The sequence below is a fragment of the Eumetopias jubatus genome, unplaced genomic scaffold, assembly GCF_037043125.1.
Source record: "Eumetopias jubatus isolate StellerSeaLion01/CBP00866 unplaced genomic scaffold, mEumJub1_p1.0 scaffold_1, whole genome shotgun sequence".
Taxonomy (NCBI): Eukaryota; Metazoa; Chordata; class Mammalia; order Carnivora; family Otariidae; genus Eumetopias; species Eumetopias jubatus.
The window spans coordinates 69,875,903-69,898,469 of NW_028274807.1; the positions used below are offsets into that span (position 1 = coordinate 69,875,903).

The 22,567-nt window shown below is 40.2% G+C and overlaps 2 protein-coding genes across 5 annotated transcripts in view; one reads left to right on the top strand and one right to left on the bottom strand.

Annotated features, from left to right (window-relative positions):
* Positions 1 to 11,461, top strand: part of DRC9 (dynein regulatory complex subunit 9) — a 42,070-nt gene extending 30,609 nt beyond the window's left edge. For both annotated transcript variants that reach the window (XM_028100922.2, XM_028100923.2), the window contains 5 exons: positions 255 to 416; positions 1,392 to 1,466; positions 8,273 to 8,404; positions 9,143 to 9,244; positions 10,960 to 11,461. In XM_028100922.2, the coding sequence (XP_027956723.1) occupies positions 255 to 416; positions 1,392 to 1,466; positions 8,273 to 8,404; positions 9,143 to 9,244; positions 10,960 to 11,097 (609 nt within the window). In that variant the 3' untranslated portion in view covers positions 11,098 to 11,461. The remainder of the gene's footprint in view (positions 1 to 254; positions 417 to 1,391; positions 1,467 to 8,272; positions 8,405 to 9,142; positions 9,245 to 10,959) is intronic.
* A 1,297-nt stretch (positions 11,462 to 12,758) lies between these two features.
* LRCH3 (leucine rich repeats and calponin homology domain containing 3) overlaps positions 12,759 to 22,567 on the bottom strand; it is a 115,074-nt gene continuing 105,265 nt past the window's right edge. For 2 of the 3 annotated variants that reach the window (XM_028100919.2, XM_028100918.2), the window contains 2 exons: positions 22,196 to 22,273; positions 12,759 to 15,710 (listed from right to left, as the gene is read on the bottom strand). In XM_028100919.2, coding sequence (XP_027956720.1) covers positions 15,588 to 15,710; positions 22,196 to 22,273 — 201 coding nt within the window. In that variant the 3' untranslated portion in view covers positions 12,759 to 15,587. The other variant, XM_028100920.2, reaches the window with a different exon arrangement.

Consider the following 22,567-nt stretch of genomic DNA (forward strand, 5'->3'; position numbering starts at 1 on the left):
TTTTTAAAATGATTTATTTATTTTAGAGAGAAAGAGAGAGAGAGGCCAGGGGGAGGGGCAAAGGGAAAGGGAGGGGGAGAGAGAGAGAATCTCAAGCAGATTCCCTACTGAGCAAAGAGCCCAGTGCCAGGCTCCATCTTATGACCCTGAGATCATGACCTGAGTCAAAATCAAGAGTCGGATGCCCAACGAACTGAGCCACCCAGGCGCCCCCGAATGTATTTTAATTTAGAAACTTGGTCTTACCTCTACAGAGTCGGAATGAATATATTGCTCACCTCAAGGACCAGTTGCAAGAGATGAAGGCAAAAACCAACATGGAAAATCGCTACATGAAGAGGAACACTGAGCTGCAGATCTCCCAGACCCAGAAGAAATGTAACAGAACTGAGGAGCTCTTGCTGGAAGAGATAGGGGTAATCACTGCTACACTGGGAGTGAACACAGTACACAGCATTCGAGCTGTCACTCTTCATATTGCCTCAGCGAACACAGGAGGAAGCAGGGGGAGATTTTCTTGATCTTTGCTCCATCTCTCCTGCAGCTCTCACATTTGAGACTAGAAATAAAAACAGAATGAGGTCTTGTGTATTTGCAGGCAGAGATTCTGATGGGCTGTAGCCTGCATCCACTGTTTTTGGTGATGACTTTGAAAATCAGTTGTACTTTCCTCCCTTGGTCACTTTATCCTTATTTTATAAAACCAGTTGCCGTTTCAAGATACTTACTAAGTGTGTTTTTTTGCTGCTGCCCAACTGGTACCTTTTATCCCTCCATTAAGAAATACAAAATCAAGAGAGCTGAACTTCATTCAAACCTAAATTTATAAAGCTGGGAAGTCATGGTGGAAAATTATCAGGAGAAAGAAACAAAGAGTGGACCCTCATTAGAAAAGCAAGGCTACAATGGCTAAACGGACAGTGGGTAGGTGGGAAGGAGCAGAGCTGAGTAGGCTCATCTGTGAGGAGGAGGATTGCTTTCTCTGGGCCCCCGCTTATTTGAAAGCTTACTCCCCCGGGTTTGTCATACGACTCTGACTACAAACTTTCCTTGCACTCTGGAATTTCCTTTTCTAGGCCTAGGAAACTTGTGCCCTTGAAGCATTGTTTCTCTCCTTAAATTGACATCACTTTATCCAGGCAAGCGGACCCCGGTCCTTTTGTCCTGGGCACTGGCACGTGTCGTGTCCCACACAGTGCCCGACACGTGGCTCAGTGATGTTCGTGAACACGAATTGGGTTGAAGGGAATGATTTGCCTCCCTAGAGCAATACGGCAGGATTCTTGGGATCCCAGCTGGTAAAGAAAACTGAGATATGGTCACAGCTACGCCTCTAATCTTGAGAACTCCTCATGGCAAGAATCCCTGATACTGGTTTATTGTTGTCACAGAAGCTGAGGTTGAAAACCGAAGAAGAGAACAGGATTCACATGGAGATTGAAATGTTCCTTAGAAAGGAGCAGCAGGTGGGTCACCAAAACTTTTCTACCCTCTAATGGGTTTGTGTTCCACTTACAAAATACCAAGGATGGCAAAAAAAATTTTTTTTTAAGGAAAAATTTGTTGAGGGATAAAAAAATCAACCATAATTCTACCGGCCTAATGAATGAGCTGTAGCCCATGTCTTGTCTCACAGTTATCTATCTGAATGAATATTTTGTAAAGTTGTAATTTGAGTACAGGTAAAATTTTGTCTTCTGCCTTTATCATTTAGCATTATACAAGAAACTGTTTTCTTGCTCCTATATTCCTCATAGTCATAATTTTAAAATAAAATTTACTGATTTTTAAAATTATTAAAATAACATACTCTTAGTTGAGGGAAGACTTTTTTTAATTGTCAATTGCTTTTTCACCCATCTTTTTTCATGTTATTACAGTGTCTTCATAAAATAGTTTAAAATAGTTTTATGTTCTATTGAATGATTATGCCATAGTTTGCTTGTTACCCTTTATTTTGGATATTTAGATTATTTCCAAGGTTTCATTATTATAAATAATGCAGTAATGAAAGCTTTGCCCAAAAAACTGTTCTCCTTCATTGCAGTTATTTACCAAAAGTAAATCTGAAACATGACAGTGTTATGTCAGAGAGACTGGACTTTTGATAAATATTGCTAATACTTTCTATTCTACACTACCATCAACAATGTAAATTGCTGACACTAATTTCAAGGTATCATCAACCACACCAGGCATTTTAGATATTTTTAAGGTGTTAATTTAATGAGTTGTTTATTTTGCTTTTTTTTGCTAATAGAATTGAAAAATTGACCATTTTTCGTATATTTCTTTATTCATCTTATTTCTTCTTGTGTGAATTATGTGACTGAAATGGTTTTACTTAGTATTTCTAAAACTAATAACAAACTAAGCTGAGTGGAGTTTTAAAAAGATAACCCTGTTGGATGAATAAGGAAAAAATGTCTAGCTTACAATTCAGTCTAGCTTCTTTGAGAAAGCTAATAAATTTTCAGTAAACAATTCCAAATTTGTGGTTAAAGAAAATACTTTACAGATGCTATCTCAGAGGGCCTTACTGAAAACAAAAATCTGGTAGGCTATTAGGAAGAGGGTCTTACACCCAGGAAGTTTAGGGATGATGTACCATGTTACTTGCTCGAGTGTTAGACACATAGTTAGCATGTGCTTAATAACAGTCGGATGAGTCGGTGGATAAATGGATGATGGGTGGGTAAAGTCAGCGTTTCCTAGATCGACAACCCAGTAACACAAGCAATACATAAATACTTTTTTTTTTTTTTTTAAGATTTTACTTATTTATTTGACAGAGAGAGACACAGCGAGAGAGGGAACACAAGCAGGGGGGTGGGAGAGGGAGAAGCAGGCTCCCCACTGAGCAGGGAGCCTGATGGGGGGCTTGGCCCCAGGACCCTGGGATCACGACCTGAGCCGAAGTCTGATTTACTCCGGGCCCACTTGTTCTGTGGATCCACCCTGTAGTTATTTCCCATGATGGAACATATAATTGGAATAGACATTCTCAGCAACAGACAGAATTGCCACACTGGCTCTCTGACCTATGGAGTGAGGGCTATCATAGTAGTAAAGGCTAAGTAGAAGTCTCTGGAACTTCCCCTTCCTACCAACCTGGTAAATCATGAGCAAATGCTGCACGCCTGCTGCAACTGCAGAAATTAGTGCCAACAAAAAAGAAAGAAGCAGAGGTAGTGGTACTTACCACATCCCCATTTAACTCAGCTGTGTGGCCTGTTAAGTTGAATGATCTTGGACAATGACTGGGGCTATTGTAAGTGCGGTCAGGTGATGACTCCAACTGCAGCTCTATAGTTCCGGGTGTAGTATCTTGACTGGAAAAATTCTTCAAAGGCCACTGGCACTTGGTAGGCAGCTATTAACCTTCACCTGACCAAAGCTTGTGTCTCCAACCCAGTTTGGAAGAACCTCCAGAAGCAGTTTGCTTTTACCTGGCAGGGCCAACAGTATACCCTCACAGGCTCACATCAGGGCCATAATGCCGTCCACAGAGGTACTGCTTGCTCTGGCTTTCTGCAAGACGTTGGGGTAGTCCACAGCATTATGTTGATTCTATCTGATGAACAGGACGTAGCAAGGACTTTGGATGCCTTAATAAGACATATGAATGAGAAGGCGGGACAGAAGGTATTTTTGGTACCAGTTTTGAATCACGGTTCAGTTAGGTGACAGAAAACACACCAGTAGTTTCAGCAGGGAACATTTAGCAAAAGAATCATTAACTGATAATAAGGGATTGGCTACAAAGAAAGGGTAAAAGAGAACTCTAAAGACCATCCTAGGTTCGAAGGATTGTATCCAAGGAAGGGATAAACAGAGAGAGATGTTCGCTTTGTTGTTCTGCGTCAGAGTAGGTTCATAGATAGTGGGATAGAGTGGGCAAACTGGGAACGGTGGGCTCTTTGGTAAGCAAGAATCCTGTTGTGTCAACAAAACTTGTTGGTGAATAAGTGGCATTAGTGTCCCACACACATGCCACTGTCAGCCATGTGCCCCAGGAACAAAAGAGGAAGGACACTGGAACCAAGGAGAGAAGCTCTCCTCTCACGTCCCTCCCAGCACCCTCGACTGACAAAGCTTATCATTGTGCCACAAGGGCAAAAGAGAACTAATTAGAGCAAGCATCCAGGTTGACCAAGCTGCCGGCATAGGAGGCATGTAGGGTTGAGAGGCGATCAGTTGATACAGGCACAAATGGGGATTGTATGAGGTTTACTCTGTAGGTTTATGGGAGATAAACTTTTATCAGGTTAAGTAAGTTTCCTTTTGGTTTTGCTGAGGTTTTTTTTTTTTTTTTCCTTTTTAATCTGGAATGAGTATTCATGTTTTATGAGATGGATTTTTTCCATCCATTGAGATGATATGGGCTTTTTCTTTCTTAATATGCTAATAAAGTAAAATATATTAATAGATTTATTGCTGTTGAATCATCTTTAAATTCTTGGGATAAACCCTACTTGTTCATAATATATTATTCTTTTACCAGACTGCTAGATTGATTCGTAGATTTTTATTTTGCATTTATATATTCCATAAACAAGATTAACCTATAGATTTATTTTTTGGTGTTCTCTGTGTTGCTATCAGGTATGCTAGCTTAGCAGCTTGACTTGGGAAGCTTTCCACCTTTTTATGCTCTGAAACCTAAAAATACCAATAGAACAAATAGATTATTATCTGTTCCTTGAAACTTTGCTAAAATTTAGTCATAGACAATCTTGTCTGGGTACCATTTTCAAGGGGAGATGGTCAGCTACCTTTTCAATTTTTTAAATGATTATTGATGTCTTCATCCAAAGAATCTCTTTTTGAGTCATTTTTGGTAATTTCTTCCTAGAAAGAACCCATTTCATCTAAAACATTCATTTCAAATTTATTAGTATAAGGTGTGCTCCATAGTCTCACAATTTAAAACTTTCCTTTATTTCTGTAGTTATCTTTTTCATCTTTTATTTTTAAAAAATTTGTGTCTTCTCTCCCTTTATCTTGCTAAGATTTGTCAAAGTTTTGGCCATTTTATTGGTCTTCGCAGATACCATCTTTTGGCTTTATTGAGCAAATGTTTGTTTTATTTTTTCCTTTTCATTGGTTTTTGCTTTAGTTTTGAGTAATTAGTTGATAATCTTTTGTCTAGTTTTTTAAATGTTTTATTCACTTATTTTAAAATTTTATTATTTTCTATTATATGCATGTAACCCAACATATTTTTTGAGTACTGTTTGGCTGCAGTATATAGGTTTTGATACATAATGTTTATGTTGTCATTCTTTTTTTTTTTAAGATTTTTATTTGTTTGTTGGGAGAGAGAGCATGAGAGAAAGCACAAGTGAGCACAAGTGGGGACAAGGGCAGTGGATGAGGGAGAAGCAGACTCCCCGTTGAGCAGGGAGCCCATTGTGGGGCTTGATCCCAGGACACCGGGCTCATGACCTGAGCCGAAGGCAGATGCTTAACCCGCTGAGCCACCCAGGTGCCCCTATGTTGTCACTCCTTTCTTTTCTTTTTTTTTTTTAAAAACTATTTTATTTATGAGAGAGAGAGAGACAGCGAGAGAGGGAACACAAGCAGGGGGAGTGGGAGAGGAAGCAGACTCCCTGGCTGAGCAGGGAGCCTGACAAGGGGCTCAATCCCAGGACCCTGGGATCATGACCTGAGCCAAAGGCAGCTGCTTAACGACTGAGCCACCCAGGCACCCCTGTTGTCATTCCTTTCAAATAATTTCTAATTTATTTATTTCTCCCAACATTTTATTTTGAGTGTTTCCAAACATACACAGAGTTGGAAGAATTCTAGAGTGAACACCTATATCATCTACTGGTAGATTCTACCACTAAGATTTTTTTATTCTTGCTTCATCACATTTCTATACATCCTTCCTCCATTAATCCATCTTACCTTTTTCACGCCTTTAAATAAATTATAGGCATTATAATTTGTAGTTTATAATTTATTATTTCCTTAATCTACAAGTTATTTGTGTATTTTTTTTAAGATTTTATTTATTTGAGAGAGAGAGAACACGAGAGAGAGCAGAGAGCACAAGTAGGCAGAGTGGCAGGCAGAGGGAGAAGGAGAAGCAGGCTCCCCACTGAGCAGGCAGCCTGATGTGGGGCTGGATTCCAGGACCCTGAGATCAAAGGCAGATGCTTAGCCGATTGAGCCACCCAGGCGTCCCATATTGTTCGATTTCTTGCTCTCTAGTGCAAAGTCATTATTTGCATACCACTTTCATAGTTTTGTAATATCAGCATACCGCCTGTGTTATTACTATTTTGTACATAATTACTCACCTAAACAACAAAATTAAGATTTTTATATTATTACTATAAAAGAAAAACCAGTATCATTTGCCATAAGTAGAGATTAATATAAATAGAAGTTCAATAAATACCAAATGATGTTATTGCATTTCAGCCAGTTCTTCTTGCCTGCCTGGAGACTATCTCTTTTTGTTAAAAAAAAAAGAAGAAAAATGTTAACAAGAGTTAGAAAGATGTTAAAGACATGATTGCACCAAACTGATCTATTTAACTTGATCAGAATGATTAATTGAATCATGTTTTTAAAAAATTCCATGTCAATGTACCACCTAAAGACTCCTCTTTTTTTAAAATTTCATTTATTTATTTATTTAATTAGTTAGTTATAATGAAAATAAGCACCATTTATTGAAAGCCTTTTAGTGCTAGGCACCATATACATTATATTTATTCCTCATAATAATCCTAGGATGTAGGTAATATTAATCCCATTTTACAAAAGAAGAAACAAAGCCTCAGAGGTATTAATTAACATGTCCAATATATACAGCTAGAAAATGGGAGATTTAAGATTTGAACCGGGCTCTGATAGGCTCTAAAGCTTGTGTTGTTTTCATTGCGTTATGCTGCTTTTTTTTCTTATATTCCACTTGTTTTATTTTTTAAAATTTAAATTCAATTAATTAACATATAATGTATTACTAGTTTCAGAGTTAGAGGCTAAAAACTCCTCTTGATATCTCATTCTTGAGGTACATGATCTAGGAGTTTGGAAGTTACGGCATTATGTTCTTGGAGTGGTAACCCTTGACATTTTAACATATGTATTTATACTTTGTTCTTCCTCCTAAGTCTAGAGTTAGTCAATACTTTTATCTTCTTGTCTTTATTAAGGCAGAGTTTTAACTCTTCCTGTCCTACATCCCATGCTGAAATCATTCGTTACATATTTCTGTTTAATAAGTGAGGGAACTGAGGCTTAAAGAATTTAAGTTAACTTATTTGAGTCCCAGAGTTGGGAGCGAAACCTCGGCATTCTGCCTTCAGAGCCTATCTGGGCTCTTTCCAGGAGACTATACTGCCTAATTTGGGATTTTAGTTCCAGATTATGATTTATTTTGAAAAAGTATATTTTGTAGCTTAAATATAATTTGTTTCTCACATGTACTATCTCTTCCTAAAATGAAATTTTAGATTTCATTGCTAAAATACCCTCTTAACTCTTCTCTAAAGACCAGGTATAGTCTTTCTTTCTCTCACATTTGAATCCTAGGTTAGCGAAGTAGAGAATCTTAGACTCACATTTATTATTTTTTAGGATTTTGAAGACATTGTACCCTTCTCAACTGCTATTTACTGTTATTTTTTAAAAAAGATTTTATTGTTTATTTTTAAATTTATTTGAGAGAGAGAGCATGAGCAAGGGGAGCAGAAGGCAGAGGCAGAGGGAGAAGCTGATTCCCTGCTGAGCGCGGAGCCTGACGCGGGGCTCGATCCCAGGACCCTGGGATCATGACCTGAGCTGAAGGCAGATGCCTGGCCGACTGAGCCACTCAGGTGCCCCTGGTATTTACTCTTATTAATCACAGATTTATCTGTGCCATTCCTTATCCTTCAAAATTTTCTACCTACCCTTTATTCCTTTCCGATTTCCCTTATCCCAACACCTGGAAGGCCCTCTTCCCTCTGTTTTTAAATTGAGTAATAATATTAAGTATACACATATTAAGCATATAGTTTGAACGTTTGCATATATACACTCCTGTAACCACCACCCACACAGAGATATAGAACACATTTGCAACATCCCAGAAGTCTCCCTCCTGTCCCTTCCTGATCAAATAAAGCAACCCATCCCCTAGAGGTAGCCACGAGTCTGACTTTTATCACTCTAGAGAAGTTTTGCTTTTCTCGAACCTTGTATAAATGATTCCATACAGTATATAAAGCTTTGTGTCTGGTGGAACCCATGTTTTAATGTTCTTTCCGAGCAGAAACTTGAGGAAAAGCTAGAGTTCTGGATGGAGAAATTTGATAAGGACACAGAAATGAAACAGAATGAACTAAATGCTCTCAAAGCTGCTAAGGCCAGTGACTTAGCACACCTTCAAGAACTCGCGAAGACGGTAAGGAAGCAGTCTTGATAGTGGAAGGCTGAGCGCCTGAGGAATGGATGGTAGCTGAGCTATGGCAGCTGGGTAACGCCATTTCTGGTGACAAAGTGGAGGTGTGCCTGTAAACCCCTGAGCGCCTTCTTCGTGATAATGATGATGATGATGATGATGACGATGACCTCCATGACGGGGACAGTAGTAGCCGCAGCTGACACACCGCCATGGTGCTCGCTCTGTTCCAGGCGCTTTGCTAGTGTTCCACACAAGGAACTTACTTCACCCTCACAACAACCTCTTGAGATAGACACTGTTATTATTTCTACTTTATGGTCTCTGAAGATAATCTGTAAATTATGATTTTTAAAAAGCTTCTGATTATGGTTTCATCATTGAATAACTAAAATTTCCCAAATTTCTCTTTTAAAAGATGGCTCCTATTTGTATATGTACTTTCTATGAGTTTAAAAAAAATTACATTACTTTGAGGTCATTAAACACACATCAAGTTACTAGTTCATTTTTATGCGAGATTTTATAGGAAATTTGAATGATCTAAACTGAAAAATTTTTTATATAGTTAATATATGAATATTTACAACATAGGAATCCACTTAGTGGTTTTCTTTTCTTTGATTTTTCTTTAGGTTTGGCATACTTTATTTTCAAATTTTATATTAAATGTGCAGGGCTGGCTGGGCCACACCTTGCCAAGCCTGTCTTATAACCTAGGATTCATGTTTACTTTTATAGATAAGGGAGTATGAACAGGTCATCATTGAAGATCGTTTAGAAAGGGAGAAGACCAGGAAGAAGATAGAACAGGATGACTTGGAATTAAAGAGCATCCTAAAGGTAGAAAGCCAGAGTTGGCATCTTTTGTTTTTCTTTTTTTAAGATTTTATTTTTATTTGAGAGAGCGAGAGTGAGAGAGCGAGAGCACGAGAAGGGGGAGGGTCAAAGGGAGAAGCGGACTCCCCACTGAGCAGGGAGCCCGATGTGGGACCCGATCCTGGGAGTCCAGGATCATGACCTGGGCCAAAGACAGTCACTCAACTGAATGAGCCACCCGGGCGCCCCAGAGTTGGCATCTTAGGGGCACCTTCAATTCAGTAGCTGGCCTAACACTGACGAACGCCAAGTCTCTCTCATTTATTATGAAGCATTGAACAGGAGATCTCTAAGGAAGGATGTCCTTTTGTTATTACTGGAATTTGCCTGCAGTCCTTGGTGCAGGGAAATAGTTCACATAGCAAGGGACATGTCCGCAACTCTCAATCCAGGGGAAAGTGGTGGTTAGCTGGGGAAGCAGGACCTAGAACTTGCTCCCAAAGGTCAAATTTAAGAATATTATTTATAATCAGAACAGCTCTTGGAGGAGCTTTTTTTTTTTTTTTTTTTTAAGTAACTCTGCCCCCAACGTGGGGCTTGAACTCATGACCCCAAGTTCAAGGTCATATGTTCTACCGACTGAGCCAGCCAGGCGCCCCTGGAGAAGCTTCTCAAAATCCTATTTATATGTTAGCCCAGGCTATCTGCTAGGTTCTGATAAGAGCTGTTTTCACAAAAAGGTGGAGGGAATAAGTAGTCTAAAAAAATTTTTTTTAAATTTTATATGAACTCATGTATATTAGTCATGTTGAAACTGGCAGGTCAGATTCTGGGAAATATTTTCAAGCAAAAATAACATCAGCTGGACCAGGACTGTTGTTTAGAGGATTGCCTTTCTCTCTGAAAGAGGAGTGTCTGCTGAGATCCTAGTGTGCAAACAGAAGTTGTTGCTATATATGTCATGGGGTAGATTAAGAGAGCTTTAAAGTACATTTAGAACCAGGTATCCAAACCTAAACATGAGCTTTCTATTAGGAGAGAGGCAGATGTATAGTTAGCAAGAATTTTTATCGAGCCTCTTTGGTGTTTTTTATTTGGCAGGATTCCTTGATTTAGAGCAAAAATGTTAAGGACTAGCTGAAAACTTGTTTTCACTAATGGATTTGCTCCCAGTCTTTAGGGCTTAGTCTGATTTTAAAGTAGCCCAGACTGTATTCAGAACAGTTGTGTTTAATAACTAAGATATTTAAGCAGCTATCGAAATCCTTTCTGAAAGAGGAGTACTGATCCTTTTATCAATCATTAAAGCCATGAAATGCACCAGGAAGCCTACTGAAGTCATTGAAATTATCTGCACATTTTTGACCAAATGCTGGCCTAGCTAACTAACATCCCTTTTGGATCAAATGGTTTGGATGTGGGGAACTTGGATGTTCCTAAAGAGAAGCAGTACATGGGAGCCAGGTTTCTAGGTGTAAAGGAAAGAATGGCCTAATCAGATTCCTTTTCTTTACGTCTACTCCTTGAGAACTTTACTCTGGAGTCCGTGGCTTCAGTTCTGGATCCCGCAAACAGGGGAGCGTTGCTGGAGGGAGAGCGGGCATGGCTGCTTCCGTGTTTCAGACACACACCATTCTTCAGACAGAAGTTACTTTATGACGAGACAACTCCCTTATGCGAAAAGGATGCAGCTTGGCAGGCCTACCCTGAATTGTACTCACCCCGCCTTTCTCTTCCAGCTCCAGGCCTGGTGGCGAGGCATTAGGGTACGGAGGGAAATCGGTGGGTTCAGACTGCCGAGGAAGGACAAAGATGATGGCCAGGATTCTAAAGGTAAAGGCAAAGACAAGGACAAGCAGAAAGGCAAGAACAAGTGACGGAGTTCTCGTCTTTTGCCCTGGTCTTCTGGAGATGGCGAGGAGGACTTGAAGGCAGGAAGAACATTTTAGCAGCCCAGGTAACTTGTATCTACAGGTTGTTTCTTATTTGGACATTCCCAGGTGCTGCCTGGTTCTTTCCCTTTGCCTGTTGTATTAGTTTTCAAACCCTGAATTAGGAGTATACCATCGACTTAGGGCTGCTTCGTATTTTGAAAAACTTTTGCTGGGAAGAAGTATTGCTAGGAGCCTTGTAAAGATTTCTCTTGCTTTTTCTGACCAGAAAGAAGTTCATGGGCTTATTAGTTATTGTGATGCATTAAAACTTCAGTAATTTCTGTAATGTCTCGGATTCTGTCATTTGTCTACAGTGAAAAAACTCTTGAGCAAAAGTCAAGTGTTCATTCGGAATTAGAAAATAATGTTTATAAAGTGTCTAGCATAATATAGACACAGTATAAGGTCCAAAGGTTGGTTCCTTCCTGTCTTTTAGGTTTATTATCACTTTGGTGTTTTTGCTGGGGTGGTGGGGGCATGGAATACGTATCTTATTATAAGTTGCTTCAGCTCCTTTTCTGGGAAATAGGTAGGGATATAAATTATAAATTTAAAAAATAAATAATGAGTCCCGGGATCGAGTCCCGCATCGGGCTCCCTGCTCAGCAGGGAGTCTGCTTCTCCCTCTGACCCTCCTCCCCCCTCTCATGCTCTCTCTATCTCATCCTCTCTCTCAAATAAATAAAAGCTTTAAATAAATAAATAAACAAACAAATAAATAATGAATTAGAATAAACAGAACTGTTAGGATGTACAACCCAGTAAGGTGGGGACACAGGCCTGCTGGAAGACTAGCTGCAGAGATTTCTGATCAGTGACACCGGGGTCTATGCCTACTTTGCTTCCTCAACAATTCTCCCCTTGCAGGATATTATGACTGAAAGAGTAAAGATAATCCAAGCAGAGTGTCTCGGGATGCTAAAGCTTTCCCTATTGCACAGTTGGTAATCTCTAAAACTTTTTTTTAAAGATTTTATTTATTTCTTTGAGAGAGACAGAATGAGAGAGAGAGAGAACACATGAGAGGGGGCAGGGTCAGAGGGAGAAGCAGACTCCCTGCCGAGCAGGGAGCCCAATGCGGGACTCGATCCCGGGACTCCAGGATCATGACTTGAGCCGAAGGCAGTCGCTCAACCGACTGAGCCACCCGGGCGCCCTGCACAGTTGGTAATTTCTGAGAGAAAAGTGTCCAATATGTATTTCACAAATTAAGCCTTATATGTAATTCCAAATACAGGGCAATACTGTTATCTATACTTCTTTACAAAAGTAAAAAAAAAATAGGGGCACCTGGGTGGCTCAGTCGGTTAAGCAGCTGCCTTCGGCTCAGGTCATCATCCTGGGGTCCTGGGATCGAGCCCCACGTCTGGCTCCCTGCTCAGTGGAGAGCCTGCTTCTCCCTCTCCCTCTGCCTGCCACTCTGCCTACTTGTGCTCTCTATCTCTCTGTCAAATAAATAAATAAAATCTTAAAAAAAAAAAGTAAAATAAATAAATAAATAAATAAAATTGATCTCAAGGGCCTGTTATGAGGAACCAGTTTCTACTGATGTTCCCTCAGGGAACTGAGTAAGTAACCTTTCATTTTTGCCAAGGAAACCATGCTTTAGGTATGAACATTTTCAAGTCAGCCTTTATTTCATGCGATTGAAGTGTTGGCTTTTATTTTCATGTCAACAAGTAAGGTGGCATACAGGCAATTTAAAATAACATACATGATATTGACATATTTATACTTAGAACTTATGCATTATATTTACAGACATACAAATATAGGACAATGTTTTACAAAATCTTTTACTAATTACACGTTTACAACATTTTCAGAAATAAAATGAAATCTGCTGTAAACCATCTCACTGCAATAAGTATATAAAAAAGTTTCTAAATATCCATGTTTTCCTTCATTTCTATAACCATTTTAAGCACTTAGTTGTTAAAACTTTGTCCTACTCATCAGCATAGTCACATGTCATTAGTCACTGCTGAGCTGTAGCAAGTAAGAGAAATCACAGACTCCTTAGTTAGCTACGAGGCTGTATTTTAAAAAGCTATTAAAGAGAGTGACCTCCTAATAAGCCCCCTATTCTGTTCTAGCCAAACAACAGCCCCTCCAGCCAGAAGCTGTTTCCAGAGAACCTGCTGACTTATGGTCTCCACAGCTGCCAGGGGCCCCTGCTGGGTGGGCACTTAGCCGCCTCTTTGTTCATACTTCCGCACTGGGCCGGCCACTGCTTCAGTAGGAAGCTCATAAGTGGTCAGCCAGATCCACTACAGCACCTTTATCTTACACTGGAGTCTAGCAGGGCTCAATGTTAAATTTTCTTTCCAGTTTATTAAAAAAAAAAAAAAGGTACATACAGAACACTGAATACAAAAATTTTCTAGCAAAAACATTCACGAAATGTTTTTGCGTCTTGACTTAGAAAAGAAATTCAGCACATTTGATATTTTTCTTTCACTATCAACCAAAACTGTACACAATTTTTTTCTAGTAATTCAAATATAAATTTGCATTAGTTTGATAAAAATGCATTAATAAGGTTGCACGTTATGTATAAGATGTGAAATAAGTGGAAATTTCCACTTATTCCTATGGGATAAATAGTTGCAAATCTTCCAAATGTTGCATTATGTATGTCTTCTGGGATTACTCCTTGCATAATAGGTGACAAACAGTCCTGTTCTTTGCTGAGTTTCATTTCAAATGGCTTCTATTATTCGGAAATTGTACTGAGATTTAATGTTGACTAGAAGGAGAAATACCTATAGTTTAAAAATGCACACAGCTAAATTCTAAACAAGTCGCTTTGATTGGTGGGTCTGTTTAGAACTGTAAATATAACGGGGTCTGGCTCTAAGCAGTTAAAAAAATTTTACTTTTGTTCTGTAAGGTCAGTGGGGCTTTGATATCAGATGTTTTATGTTAATTTTAAACTTTGACAAAGTGGAATGTTCTGCTGAACCTGTTTCCCTGTGAGAACAGGGAGAAAACATTCTTTTGACCAGATACTCAACATGATTTTATCCAGTTACTTTTAGATGCTGCATTTACATGATAAAGAGAGAACATTTTGCTCAAATGCATGCATTGGTAAAGAAAGTCCAGAACAGTTCACAGCCCAAAAAATCTCAGATAACTAGCATCTTCACTTACTCTTATTTACTTGGTTTATAAAGGCAGTGAATACCAAAAGATATGCTGACAACTAAAAGGGGTTCAAAATGTTAGGGTAAGAAAGACCTTAGTGGCTTACACTTGAACAAAGGTTCCTGGCTTTGTGCTCCATGAGCCCTTGGGCCCTCTTGCTTGCCCCACAATTGAGTGAAGAAGGCACCAGCAGGAGAGTTGGACGAGCTAGCTACAGAGACAGCACGTGGTTTTTGAAGATGCCACAGGTGCTTTAAGTCAGCCATGGAAACTGGCAGTTATTTGAAAGAAATTAAGAAACTTGGCTTCTCTTTTACTCCTTCTGCTCTGTTTTCATAATCTTCCATTGGTTAGGGAGCTGGAAGTGTATCTGCCGTGAGGGGAAGGTATTTGCAGGTCCGGTATCCTGGGAGCAGCGTGGGGGGAGCTCAGTGAAAATGATGCTGAGTAGTGCCTGTTACCATCCTAAGGGTTTGGAACCTGTGTGTAGAGTGCTTGTTTATAATGTTCGGATGTCACATACGAGAACCAAGTTTTAGGTGGTGGCGGACAGAAGTCTGAGGAAGGCCTAAGACACTGGCCTTAAATATAACTTACCTCTCTCGTTGCTTTACTATGCAAAAGTCTAGGCCTTCTACATTATATTTGTTTTGCCTTGGACAGACAGTCCCAGGTAATCGTAACATAGCTTCGGATTTTAAATGAGGCTGACAAATATAGTGGAGTCATTACTCTCGACATCATACAAAAAAATACCCAGCTTGGGAAAGTGGTCTCACTATGTCAGTTGAAAATGCAGATACCCAGGCCCTGCTCTAGACCTACTGGAATGAGAATCTACATTTTAACAAATGCTCCAGGAGATTCTAATGAACAGCCAGTTTTGGAAACCAGTGGGTTCCAGAAACAGGAAACAGGTAAAGATAGTAACATGTCTCTGCTTTCAGGAAAGCTAACTATCCTTCTGAGAAGCTTTCTTCCTGGAATGGGAGACAGGCCTGCTCTCTAGGAAAGCACAGCCAGTTCAGGCTTCGGTGTCGGGTTCTCAGTAATGGCAGAATTAAGTTTCATTTGTGAAAATCAACTGTGTCTTCCTAAAACAGTCCCATGGAAACGGATATAACCTCCCCTAAAATGGAGAAATGAAGCAACATATTCCTGTTAGGAATCATGGAAACAGTCCCTCGTAAGAGCACGCAAGAGCTTTGCGCAAGCAGCCGGCTGGCAGCAGCATCCCGTCCTGCTCCGGGTTGGCCGGGCCAGCGCCCAGGTGCTGGGGGTCCTCACGCAGCAGACAAGTGGTGCTGCTGCTTGGGGGGGGCAAGCTCCAGGAGAGCCTGCACCGTCACTGCGACCTGGCTCAAACCTTTCTCTTCTAAAATGTGCAGAGGCAAACATAATTGCTCCTGAAATGGGACAACGTAACATAAAAACAAACAAAAGAGAAAACAGGATGAACATCAACGAACTGAAGAGAAAAAATGAGCACCTCTTCTCTCCCTCCTAACAGTCACCTGAGATGGGACAGGTCAGCACCTGGGGAACTGACCTCTGTTCATATGAGTTACGCAGAGATGGCATGTGACACTCACTTTATTAAAACAACTGAACGTACATACAGGTCACTTTGAAAACTGGAATAAGGACAAGTTACAGACACTTAATACATACAACAGAGGATAACAGAATACTATGGAGTCAAAGCAACACCCTTCATCCCTGATAAATAAAAGAGCAATGCAGATCAGCAAACGGAGGCAGGGAAAACAGAAATGCAGTTCCAAGTTACCAGATGGCTCAAGCCTGAAAGATCTAACACTGCAGGAGAAAGTGCTCCTGAAATTACATAACCATGGGATGTAACTGGGTTCATGCCATAAACCAGATGCACGAGGGAGGGAGGGATGCCCACCAGCTACATTATAATCCTGATTGTGAAAATCAGGGCTCTTGTACCAGGCAGGGAACACAGGAAGAAACCACTATTTCATATCCTGGTATCGAATGGATTAAATCATGCTAGAGAACGGTGATGTGAGTTTAGTCAGGAACGTCTTAATTACCATATATTTGAAAGGTGTTTATATGTTTCCTAAAGGAAGTTAAAATACTTCTATCGTGTTTGCCTCATTAATGTTTGGTTAATCCTTTCTCGAAAGAGAAAAAGGCAGAGCTTAAGAATAGCACCTATCATTGGTTTTTCTTTTAAGACTAAATATTCAGAAAAATAGACACTGCTCACAAAGGACAGAAAGTAGAGTTCTGGTTCCACTAAAAAGGAGACTACACACGTTTATTAAAGAAGAGAGCTGGACTTTTCATTGGCACTTTACTGTATTATTAGGAAGTTTTACAAAATTAGTTGCAATAAAAAATATAACATTTATTTTGAACAGTTATGGGTCCTTGTGCTTCTTACTCAAAATTTTAATACTTATCTTGATAAAACAAGGTAACCGCGATCCTTTGACCTTATAAAACTAGCAACTTTGTATAAATACTTTTGAGTACCACTGTCAGTACAGATGAACTAGTGTAAAATGAACCTGCAGGGTGTTTTGCTCTTGGGAGAGACATATTTTCTCTGACGCCAATTCCCTGATCTCCTCCAGAGTGCCTTGCGCTGCGTGTGGTTTAGCCGTTCTCCCCAAGGCTCATGCTTTCCAGATGCACATTTACCTTCCAGGCAGCTTACAGGGAACGCCGTGTGCTCTGAAGAGAATGTACAACTACTCCCCCCAAACCACACGCAAGACCACATGTTTTTTATTTCCTAAAGGGACAAAACTCCACAAAACTGAATGATCTTCGACTCAAGACATCTTAAAATCAAAACAAAGGAAACCTCCCAAACTCTGGAAGGTACTCCTACTGTATAAAACTGCCTTTCAACAGTGTTCAATGTTTCGGCACAATAGGAAATACATTTTTAATGTGTTAAATAATTGTCCCATTTGATATGGAAGAAAACTAAAGCAACCAGACTCTCAGGCTGCCTTCTATAACAGGGTGTTATGTTCCCTGCAATTTCCCTTCATATTTGAATTCAGTAGATTCCTGAATGTTCAGAGATCCTATTTATGAGAACTAGAATCTGAATGCAATCATAAAGTAGTTCCAAGTATTAAGGCTAGCAGCTTAAATATTAAACATTCTGAAGAAGACAATACCCACTCACTGCCTCGGGTACAGAACAGAGACTGCTGCCTGCTACTTTACCTGCTACTACTGTTCAGATATAACCTTCTCAACAGCCTAATTCAATACCAGCTCACCTACTAAGATGGTTCAAGTATATTGGAAATTACATAAATTTCAATTTTAAATTCTAAACAGGATTCTAGAGGTGAAGCTCAGCTAATGATAACAAGCATAGTAAATCTGGACAGGTACCTACTCCTGAAAGGTCAGCTCCAGATCATCTGCTTGTTGTGGACGATTTTAAATGTACACAGTGGACTCAGAATAGCAATCTAAGGAACCTACCTGATCTTTGGACTGAACATTCTGATCAAATTAAAATTATTAAGATTAAATGGTCAGTGCTTCCAGATGTGCAGACAGTAAATGCTTAGGTGGACCTGTACCTACCAATACAGGCAGATTTCAGGATTTTAGGGCATAGCTCAATGCAGAGATCTAAGTGGTCAGGTGCCTCCCCAACCGGAAAGGGTACAACTATTTTCCTTATGAGCAGCTGTTGAAAAGGTTGGAAAATGGCCATATGGGACTTTTATTATGACATTTGGAAATAAAGGTCTAAGTCAGATTCTAAGAACAGGTCAGGATTGTATCGGAGACACCTCAGCACTTATGATAAGAGAAACAAGGCCACAGGCCAGGAGAATGGACAAAGGACCAGGAGAAAAAATGCTGGTCTTTTACTCTTTGTGAGCAATCATCAATGCTTACTAATGTGATGGGCTGTTCATCTGGACATAGGAGGGCAGGATTTATCTACTTTACTGGTCAGCTCTCTGATGGCCAGAAAAAAAAAAAAAGAAAAAGCACATATGTAAATACTTCGTAACGGGAGACAAACCTCCTTCACCAAGCACAGGAATGAGGTGGAAAATCGCTGGAGTATGATCTTTCAGCTAGAGGGGAAAGATCCAGTAATAAAGCAGACAGAGAGTTAACATTAAAGTACAATAAAACGCCACAAAACCCAAAAGCTGGATAGACAGAGAGACAAAACTGGATTCTTCTGAACGTGCCCCAAGAGAAAGTAGTGTTTCAACAGTTCTTTTAACGCGGAGGTTTAGCTGAAGGATGTCAGAAGGGGAACAAAGATTGTCCTGTCCAAAGTGTGAGCAGGAAAGGAAAACAGAAAAACAAAGTTAGTGGATCAGAAATACAGATTTGAGTATAGAATTCAACATGATCATCTCAATCATACTCAGAGAAACACAACCTCATAGCATTTTTTACTATGGGGAATGAAAATAAAATACTGAAAAACAGAACTACTAGGACTCCTCCACGTGCTGAGCTTGATTTTACTACTAAACAGAATAAAGCTGGCTCGGTGGTGACCAGTACAGACACTCAGGGTGCGGTGAACAGAACCGGCTGCTGGCCCAGGGTTGTGGGACGCCTACAAGTGGTGAGGTCTGGGCCAGGCAACAACCTCTTCCCCGGCTCATTCCTCCCTATTAACAAAAAAAGAATGGGCCAGAAAGCAGGACCAAACCTGGGGGCGGGCTGAGGAGAGGGAAGTGCTCGGAGAAAGCCAGGGGAGTCAGGGAGGGTCACAGAATGAGGAGAGCCTATGGATCAAGGAAGCTTACTACCCGGAGGCCAGGTGTCCTGACCAATTTGATCTTCCTCTCAAAATCAGGGCAAGCCCATCTTCGAGTCCAGGTTATTAGTATGTACGAAATGAATCTGGAGTGGTAAGGGGCCTTACAGATCACCCAGACCCTCCAGCTCACAGACGAAGAAATTAAGTAAGTAAATAAAAACACAATGGGACTGGAGAACAGGAAAATATTCTTCAACATGTAACATATAATAACTCTAGGACATAAGATGTTGGGCTCAAACAGACATTTTTATCACCCATTACAGTTTTCTGAATGTAACATACTTAATAAAAGCATGATAATAAAGAGAATACCCACATGCCCAGCCTTCTCAGGGGTTTTCAAGAGTCATCTTTTTCTTGAGTGTTTCATTCAGAACTTACCAACACTTTAAAACTTGTACTGAGAAGGGACACTGTTCACCTTTACAGTGTCTGGACAGAATTCTGACAAATACTTACAATAAGTTTTATGTTACACATTTCCAAAAGTGACCATTATTATATCCCTGATTTTCTTGACAAGTCAAAGAGAAGGGGGGGTGTTGAGCTACAGGTCGGAACACCCAGAAGTAGGGGAGCACCAAGGAAGAGGAGGAGCTCTAGGTTTCTGCTTTTCTCCTGGGGCAGAGGGACCTGAGAGGTCCACTGTGAACCTAGGAGTTGATGTATTTATTCATTTTCCCTCACTTTGTTCTAAGCCGATAATTATTTTTTTAGCAGAAGTGGGGCAGTGTACGAGGAACCTGTCTAAAAGCGGTGGTGGCGGCGGTGACGGTGGCAGAGACTTGGGTGGAAGGCAGAAGGGGACAGGAAGAGGGGGCCTCCGGGACTGCCCGCTTCCTCTGTCGGACTGCGGAGACTGAGAGGGAGGAAGGATGTGTTAAGAACCCCAGTCTAACCACCCTGGAAAAATACCCAGTCCTTTAAATCTGTATTTTTTTCTGTTTCCTGCCTTCACATAGCACAGCTCTGGTAGGAACAGGGACAGGCTGGCCCACAATCAATCCTGTTGACCATTGCTTGGCAAATGCTAAATCAAATAACGCATTTTAAGGCAGACTGTATTTTGCTGACTGTTGGCAGGTACATTTGGAAAGAACTTCAGTGTATGGGGGACTCTACATCTGAGACAGACGATGGCTCTCTGAAGCCCAGAGTGCAAGTACTGTAAAGCTGGTGAACAGTACTTTGAACAGGTTTGCCACTGGCCGCATGTGCTCACAGGTTGTGCCGTCTAGGGGTGTCTGCAGCACTCTTCTCCTGAGCTACGCGGTGCCTCTTTTGACTCTTCTCTTTTCTCTGGTCCCTATTCCCTGCACTAACCTGTGCCACGTTCTTTTGATTCAAGACATGGTGGTACGCACTGGGGCAGGGCGTGGGCATGCTCGTGTGACGTGATGATCAGGGAGGAACATCTTCCAACAGACAGAAGGAAGCACTGACCGACTGTTAGTGTGTGCCTCTGCATATCAGAACCTGCTTATTGATACGGAGAAAATGCATGCTATTTGATTGGAAACTACTAAGGCTATGTTTAAAATGGTTTGTTCTAAAAGAAATGATGAGCCTTTAGAAAACAAAAGGCTATAATAATGAAAAATCTGCTTTGAATTTGTCCACAGGAACAAAAAAAGATCCTTGCTAACTACCACAGATGTAAATTTCAGTTCTTTCTATAACTCGGGTTAAAAAAAAACCAAACCCACAAAAGAAAACAGCGAAAAATAAAGAAAATTACAATCTCCTTAATAAAAGGGAAAAAAACCATCGTGGGACTTCACTGCGACTCCTGCAGATGCTCTACGGAGCCGGACGCGTTCTCCTCCACCTTGCGGCACGTACAAGGGCTGCAAAGGGAAGGCTGCCCACGGGACGAGCGGTGCTGTGACCTCCTCAACACAAGGTTAGCTAAGACAGAGGACCAGGGAGCCACGTAAAGGGAGAGTCACTGTCGTGAAAGCTGTTAGGACAAGGGCTTAAGTTCAAGAGCAACACTGGGGTTGAGTCCAGGGGCCAGTCCTGGGGTTCTGATGGGAAGGTGATAAGAGAATTAAGAAGGTGATAGGAAAGAGTCATGTTCTTCCTCGTGAAGGGTGGACACCAAATAGGATGACAGGAACTGTAAGGGTCATGGTTAATGAAACAAAGTATCAAATAGCACCAAGTGGTTATTTCTTTAAGTGGATCTGTGTCTCATGTCATTAAATATAGTATAGTATTTTAAATTTTAAGAGTACCATGCTTAGTTGGTTTAACATAATTGTTTTTAAAAGGGATAACTGAATAAAACGTGTGTAAGTTCATGTCTCTTAATCACATCCATCAGGTTTAACTACTTGTGCTATTAAAGGGCAAGAAAGCTGTATCTGAGGCACTGGAGACAATAAATCTCAAGGGCAGGACAAATGCCTAGAAACGGCCTCGTGTGTGCTAAATTCCAAAGTATTAGAGCTCAGTAGAAAAACTAGTGAAATCTGAGCGCAGTCTGTGATCTAGTTAACAGCACTGTCCCAGTGCTTGTCAGTCTGGACGATGCACTATGTTTACGTAGATGACGTTAACGGTTCCGGAACCAGGGTCAAGTGCAGATAGTAGCACAGACAGTTACTGTTACAGATTTGTGCTACTCCTACAACATTTTTCTAAGCCTAAATTATTTCAAAATAAACATTTTTAAAAAGTATTAAAGTAAATGTTAAAAAACCTGAAACCAAAGGAAGCATTCCAGTCTGAGATGCGCTCATTTTGAAGCCCAGACTCTTACGTATGAAGATATATACGAGTCAAACAGCAAGTAGGAATGTTTAGGAAAATGTCAAAATAACTACTGATTACTTAGCTTTGAGTATTATAATATATTTAAATTTATATGTGTATTACTTCTTTGCTTGGTCCTTGGAAATAATTAAGGAAAACTGCTCAGAAGTATACTGACTGACTCTAGTAACACAACATCATGTTAGTAATTACCAACTTCGTTTAAAGCAAGTCCTGTAAGATTTTAGATACTCACATATCTGAAAAATTTTAGAAAAATAATACCCAAGTCTATTTAGGCAATACAAGAAATGATAAATTTATTACCTGAGGTACACCAATTTTTCTGCAAGCTTCTAGGAAATTCTCCACATTCCGCCTGCATTTTGCCATTGTTAATTTAGGCTACAAAGGAAGGAAAATGTGGTGTTACTACCAAAGTTTAAAAATACTTTTGCCAAGTGCTTTGCAAATTCAATATTCTAGACCACAGGGTCAACAAACTTTTTCCTAGAGGATCAGATAATAAATATGTTAGTCTTTAGGGCCACATGTGATCTGCTAAGAGCTTCCAAGCAACCACAGACAATATATAAGCAAATAGGTATTCCAGTAAAACTTTATTTACGATTTACTTTTAGACAATTTACTTTGATTTTTGTAAGGCAACTGCAAAATACAGAGAAATTTTATAGAGAT